Raw genomic sequence first — 7818 nt, 5'->3', positions numbered from 1 at the left:
GTTCGTATCCTTAGTTACATTAAAAGAGGTAAATCACAGATTAAGTCTTTAATCTTTATGTATGGCGATGATTGAACTTGAAATTTACTAAATTAACACTGATATATTATTTATTCGATGGCTCATACTCTGGCAGTAGTTAGTTTTAACTTATCATCAAAACAAACCGTCCATTGATTGCAACTTAAAATTAGAAACGTGCTTGTAATCAGTTAGTTGTAGCCCACTTGCAGCTGCTACTTTTTGCCAACAGTTTTTGTTAAAAAATATAAAAAAATCCTACTTTTGTTGGGGAATCCTGTGTTTGCCACTTTTGGTGGCCCCATAAAATGGCTTGTCTGCCATGTAACATATATCACAAAGCATTAATTCACTTTATATTGTTTATGTTAGGTGGAGGATCGCTCGAATATGATCTTTTTTAATTTAACATGTGAGAGTAATAATTTCTCTTTTAACAACTTTAAATAGGGGTTTTGGATATCCATCACATAAATTCGATATGGGTGATTGACTGCCACCGAGGGGTAATTCACACTAAAAGTCATAAAATTTTGATATTTTTTATAATTTTATCAATAAATTTTAATTGATTGTAAAATGATTATAATTTTTTTAAATATTTTGTAATGTGATCACATTTAAGATTTTTAGACATCTTCTCGCCGAAATTGCTGATGTGTCAATAACGTGACGCTGATATATCGGTAAGAGCATATCGAAAAGTCTTAAATGTGATCACATTATAAAATATTTAAAAATTTTATAATTACTTTATAATTAATTGAAGTTTAGTGATCAAATTACAAAAGACACTAAAATTTTGTGACTTTTGATGTGAATTACCCACCAATGAGTCTCTCAATTGCCTCAATTACCCTTATTAGTTTTGTCTCAACACTTGCTAATTTTGCCATGTTTATAACGTTAGTAGGAGGGGCATTCATGACACTATCTTATTTGTCAAATTAATAAACATCTCTTCTTATAATCCTCAATGCTTTGAGATACGACAAATTCTGATTTTCGAAATATCGTTTTTTAGTTTATATTATGCGTGAATGTGATAATTTAAATATAATATGTTTAATATAAACTAAACAATATTATTTAAATGATTAAAACTCTACATATGCTTATAATTAATTATTTCATTGTTACTTTTACATCATCTATCGGTACTTGCATGAGAATTTTTGAAAAAACTCGATCAAGAAATATGGTTTTTTATTTAATTTTTAATTCTTTTATAATCAAATAAGTGCACATAAACCTCTTTAGATTTGGTAATCCTCAACTCAACTGAATCCCAACTCAAATTTAATAAATTTTCTTATGAATTAATTTAATGCACGCCTTCCTGTTTAAGATAGCTACCTACAAATATAATTTAATCCCAAATTATATAGTATTTGTGATCCTTAATTGTTTAAATCATCTGATAAGTTTTAGTTTTTTAAATTATTTGACTAATCTCTTATCTTACGATACGATGAATATTGGCCCATTTTATTATTTTTTATAGTCGATTTAAAGTTGTGGCCATAATTTATCAGATTTATTATTTGACGAGACTTTATATTAATTTAAAATTATTTTTCCTCTAATTCAAGTTCATGAATCCCATTTAAACATTTTTTAAACAAAAAAATATAAATTCTAAATTCAAAGTGACTCTTACGTCAAAACAAACAATATATTGTAAGAGACCAAATATAAGTACACATAATGTGATGGGTATTGCTTTATTTGTCCTTATCGTTGGCCCATCCAACCTGAACCGTCAAGTCAACTTTGATTAACACAAGAATTTGTTTATTCAATTACGAGGAGAAGGAATTGGATAAGTGTTAATAATATTTTATAAGTTAAATTTAATTAATTCAAATTTAACACCTCATCTAAATTTAAGAATCTACTAATAAATTTCTCAATTAATATTTCAAAAATTAAAGCATTGTTCTTTTTACTATTTTCAAGTCGTTTTTATCTTTTAATTTTTCAAAACAGTGAAAACGTGTTTATTTTTATATTTTTAAAATAATTTTTTTATAAAAAAATTTAAAATAATAAAAAGTCATTTTATCTGTTTTCATCACAAACAAACACGTTCAAAATTTTTAAATTACAAAAAATATTATAGATAAAATAAACGTATTTTTAATAATTTTAAAATAAATACTTAAGGTACATAATTAAAAATAAATTTAAAATTAAAAATTAAAACACGAATAAAATCGTACCTAAATTTTTTAAAGTAGTACCAAACAAACGTGGTCACTTGGGATTTTAAGTGATTGAGCCAACATGAGCGGTCATGACAAAAGGGGGGCTTATTTAATTAATTAGAGGCTATCATCTTCTTCTTCTGGGATTGGTATATAAATATGTAATATTTTACTTAATATTGACTTCTTGACATCTAATTAAATACTCAAAGAGATTGTAGGCAACCTCGCCCGGATATCCCAACCGCCCGGTCTATCCGAACGAGAGCGCCTACATGAGAGAAGAGAAACAAACACAAGACAAAAATGCCCTGGCATGCATAAATAAGAAATTTAACAGCGGAAGCAAAACGGTAAACATGCATGCCCACAAGCACCCCGCTGATACAGCGGTCATGAAGTATATAAAAATACATACAGACCCTGTGCCAACAATAGGAGGTATACAAATGACAACCTGGCACAGTCAAAAATAAAAGACAACGACTCTAGCAAAACATCAGAGATGACGGGGGCAGCTAACTGTACACCCTACCGACACGGCTGGCTGCTAGGTAGTGCGGTCCTCGCCCTCGACTTTAGCCTTACCCTTATCTGGAATGATGGAAAGCAAGGTGAGTCGCAAGACTCAGCAAGTTTATATAATAAGGAAGGCTGTAAACGAAACAGAAGAGAAGATCACCCCAAATATAAACCCACATGTACACACAAGTCATGTGACGCAACAACGCAACAGTGCCGCATAATAAAACATATACCGGTCCTTGGGGCTCACATAGAACACCTGGCACCCAAGTCCCATACCAACCTGCCGCTGCCCTGAAAGGCAACATAAATCACCACAAACCTGTGCGCACTGTCCCGGGTCGGTACTCCCGTCACCCGTATCCCTGCCGGTACTCCCGACAGCCGAGCCAAAGGCTCCCTCGGAACTGTACTCCCGTCCGAGAACTAATAACTACCAGTAACCATGCAATGCATATAAAATGCAAGGCGTAATGAGCACCAACGTGATACAAGGCGCCCATACATCCAGGCATCAAGCCATGCTCCGCCCACGTAGTAAATCACACGCGATGCATATGCCCGTGCTAGATGCAACCTGACCAATCTAGAATGTCCGTGATCAAGCATAACCAAATCATGATGATCCCATCATGCAGCCCGAACCCATGTGCATACCAAACCATGCAACAAAAATGAAATAATCAAGCATGCTATAATCACATAACGGTAGAGTAGGTTAGCAGTGCCTGACACCGGTCAGCGGTTAGTGACTAGGAGAGACCATCTGACGGCCTAAAATAGACCATACAACAGTTTCACCGTCACCGAACGGCTAACCCTTGCCCCCACTGCCCAACCGCTCTAGCCAATAAATAACCGAAAATCCATAATAATACCCGATAGCTAAGAACCTAGCCCCGGGTGAGTACGACATCATTCTCATAGGATTGAGGGTGATACAAACCCCCGTAGGCAACCAACGATTAATACCCTCGAAACCAGGTTAATAAATTAAATTATTAAACACACCGTTTAAATTCCATAATTTATTAACAGCCAAATCTAACAAAGGGAGGCCAAATAAATTGACATCGAAAGAATCGACAATGAGAGTATATAGAACTTGCCTTTCCGAAGATAACCTTAGGCTCAATTTGACCAAACATGGTCAAAGTTATACAAACTGCAATATTCTAATTATAGACAAAATTAATAAAATTGGGCCTCAAATGAAATTTCAACCGCAGAAAATATTAATTACTAGCTAAGGTACATACCTGGATAATTAAATCAGGGATTAAACGGAGTTTAATCCGATTTTTAAAGCCCCAAAATTCTCAGATTTACGTCGCGCACGCTGATGAATTTTCTGCCAAAATTTGCTCACTGTTTGAGCAAAAGAAGTGCCCGAAATCGGGCTTTAAAAAGAGGCAAAAGGGGCGGCCCACAGCGCGCCACGTGGCGCGCCCAGCAGCTGCGCATGGCTGCCACCGCCTTGCCCAAAACGACGTTTTGGGCAAGGGTTTTGGCTGAAAATCAGCCAAAATTCCTTCACAGCGCGCGCGCACCCGCGGGTGCTCGAACCCGCGTCTCCCCGCTGGCAATCCTCGCGCGCGACCACTGCGCCACATGCTACTTTTAACCTATATATGATTTAACTTATATTTATTATAACTTTTTCCCTCTTCCGCGATTCACGCCAGCACCCCTAAACTTTCATTATATACACAAACGCCCCCTATAATAATTACAGAAATGCCCGAACTTTCTAAAAATCACATAAATTAATTTATTTTAATTTTTTTTAAAATCTCAGAAATTCCTAAAATAACAAAATTAATTATCCTAACTTCTTATTTCCATAAAATCATATAATTAAATTTTTATTTAATCCCAACAACTTATTTTAATAATTCTTTTAAATCCAATTACCCCAAAATTAATTTAATTACCATATACGGGCGTTACAGAGACATTGAAGTCGGTCCAAACTCACATCCAGTAAAAGCTAAAATATGATAGAAATCATTTAATGAATGCCATATTAAAACTTATCCTACCCGGAGCTTGTGTGAGTTGAAAAATATATATTTAAGGGGAAAAGTTTAACTTTATAATTTTTTTGATAATATATTATTTGAAGATACGTTTGGATTAATTAGTGATGTAGTTGATTTTATGTTAGATATTAAGAGATCATGAGTTCAAATTCTATTCACATAATTAGTTTTTAGAATATTTGATAGATATTCTTAATGCCAAAGTTGTTTGCTTAAATAATAGAATATAGATTTATGATTACAAATTATATTATTATTAATCCCTAAACTTTGCACTATCTAATAAATTGCATGGTCGTTGTACTTTAATTTTTTAAGAATTTAAATTTTTATTATAATTTAATCTCTCTTTTGATTTTCATCAAATTTTGTTAATCTCTTTTGATTTTAAAATATTTAGTCTCTCTTTTACAACAATTAATTTTCCCCTTTAATAATTATTGCTATTAAAGGATTCAACACATCTCATTGACACAATATTTGTGTTAACAATGAGGTATAGGAGAAGTGGCTTGCCTCATTCATAATCTTAAATCTCAGTCTCGTATTATGATCAGATAAGAATTTTTACCTCATTCCTTGCTCTAGTAAAGTTCGGGCCCTAAACTCAATCCTAAAAATTAAAATATGAAAGAAAAAGACATTTGTTTAATAACACAATTAGATTAATCAACTTGATTAAATTGGTTGTGTATAGATATTTTCTGTTCCAAAATTCACTGCAAGAGATAAACCAATACAATATTGTACATTATGGCAGAAACTAAACAAGAAAACATATGAAAATAAATATTGGGCCAGTTCTTAGAACTTGTAGTTGGACTGTTTTTGGGCCCAGCACATTGGGCAAAAGCAGATCCCAGCCCAACAGGCCCACTAGCTAAATGACTTTTATTATTTTCCTAGATGATATCAGAATAGTAAATTAGAAAAAAAAAAAAAAAGTAGGAGAAACTATGGCCCAAAAACTGTTGCACCAAATCAACAGGTTTGATAAGACAGATGAACTAAAAAGGAGGCAACTTGAGCAACTTCATGAACTTGTGGCCACGACATTAATGCAATTTTTTTAGAGCTATAAGAAGACTTAAATGCAAACTTGTAACTCAAGATTAGGAAATTATTTGAAACTCATGATTAGTTTGAGGGTAGTCTCTAGTGAGTAGTGATTGATTGATCCAAACTGATGTGATTACATTTGTTTGAACTAATTTGTGTGTTTTTTTTTTTTTATCTTAGATTGGTATTGGATTTAGTTCTGATTACACTAATCTTATCTTATGAATTACGATGTCACTCAACTTAGATAAACTAAATAAATTCATTGGGTAATTAGATAAACTAAATAAATTCTAAACCTTTATGGGTCAATATAATTTCCTCTATCAATATTTTTTTCCCTCATATATATATATTTGTTATATACCTCATTGAAGAAAAACAAAATTTTTCATATGTCTAATTATTAATCATCAAAACATCCGAATCTTAAAATCATCGAACACTTTACAATTTAAAAAAAAAAAAACACTTCGAACGCCAATCAAATTAAACTGCACATCGATCAAAAAGAGACCATGCAAATTCATGGTTTAATCAGAACACCCGATATATATATGCGTATATATACATATATATAAAGAGCAAATCTATATCTACCTATTGATCATGAGAGGGGTGATCTTGATGAGCATGCCGGGAAACACATCGTCGGGATCATGGATATGGGGATTCTTTTCCACTATGTACGGATCGCCGCACTTGTCGCCGATCGTCTGCAGGGTCTCGCCTTCCCGGACGACGTAAATCTCGTCGCACGGCTTCTTCAGCATCTTCATCTCCTTCACCGCCGTAGCCGTCTCAGTCTCCGCCGTCTCGCAGCAGCTCCGAACCAGCATCAACGCCAAGAGCAAGGCGCAGGACCACGACACCCTCTCCGCCATTGCCATCGATGGGTAGACACGAATCATATTGGGTAATCAGTTGAGATCGATCGAGTGTTGAGTGCCTTTTTAAGGGTTGATTCGCCTGATCTGGGGGGTTGTTTCTGGTGGAGGCTGGGTACAGTTTCTTCGGGAGGGGGGGATTCGAAACGGCCGAATTCAGTGAAGTTGGTAACTGGCAGGATTAGGAATATTATAAAATTGGGGCAGATAATAAGAGTGCAATCGTTAGTTTAACGGCTCAAGTAAATGGGTTCGGTTGGGAGCTTACCAACAAGAGGAAATTGGGTCTTGGCTATTTGACTTGTGCTTCTGTCATTGGGGTCTGTCTGGAAAATGACGCCCTTGACGTTTGCTTTCACTACTTCCCTCCAGCGCTTGAATGATCCCTGGAGCTGAGTGCATGATGCCTTGGCTTTTAATTATATATATATATATATATATATATATAGATTATTCTTTATCCTAATTATTCGATAATAACTCTTCAAATTCAAATTAAATTCATGCCCATCTCATAAAAACAGTTCAAATAAATTGTAACTAAAAATATTTGAATTACTGGGTTCGAATAATAATAAGTATGCATTATCATAATTGTGTAGATTATGTTTGGATAACCTTTAAATTATTGAAAATTTTGAAATTAATTTTTTTGTCTCAAAAACATTTGAGTAGATAACACCATTAGTCTCTAAATTTTATGTTTTGTAACGAATTAATCATTATACTTTAACTTGTCTATAAAGCAACTATTGAACTTTTAATTTTGTTATGATATAATAGATTTATAAAGTAAAAAAATAAGAAATAAAAAACACCGAACTAACGATTGCCAACAATTGCAACCATTGATGAAAAATTATCGTTGGCAACCACTGCTTCTTTGTTTTTATTTTTAATTTTAACAAGTTTAATGGTGATATATCCTATATAAAAAATTTAAACAAAATAAAAAATAGGGGCCGACTCGAGAGACAGATCCATTAACAGGAGACCATGGGTCTCCCGCCTTGCCCGTGACAATAGCTTTACATCTCCCGCCCCTTCTAATGAAGACGGATTAGGCAAGAAACCCTT

At 33.8% G+C, this 7818-nt stretch overlaps 1 protein-coding gene across 1 annotated transcript; it reads right to left on the bottom strand.

Annotated features, from left to right (window-relative positions):
* Positions 1-6200: 6200 nt before the first annotated feature.
* On the bottom strand, positions 6201-7121 carry LOC127789042 (uncharacterized). The gene is made up of 2 exons (XM_052317792.1): positions 7010-7121; positions 6201-6913 (listed from the first exon to the last, which is right to left on the bottom strand). The coding sequence occupies exon 2, from the start codon at positions 6763-6765 to the stop codon at positions 6451-6453; it is 315 nt and encodes a 104-aa protein (XP_052173752.1). The 5' UTR covers positions 6766-6913; positions 7010-7121; the 3' UTR covers positions 6201-6450.
* Between the last annotated feature and the right edge of the window lie 697 nt (positions 7122-7818).

Source organism: Diospyros lotus, chromosome 13 (genome assembly GCF_014633365.1).
Source record: "Diospyros lotus cultivar Yz01 chromosome 13, ASM1463336v1, whole genome shotgun sequence".
NCBI lineage: Eukaryota > Viridiplantae > Streptophyta > Magnoliopsida > Ericales > Ebenaceae > Diospyros > Diospyros lotus.
Note: the sequence above shows the minus strand (reverse complement) of the source record. Positions and strands in the feature narration are given on the sequence as shown.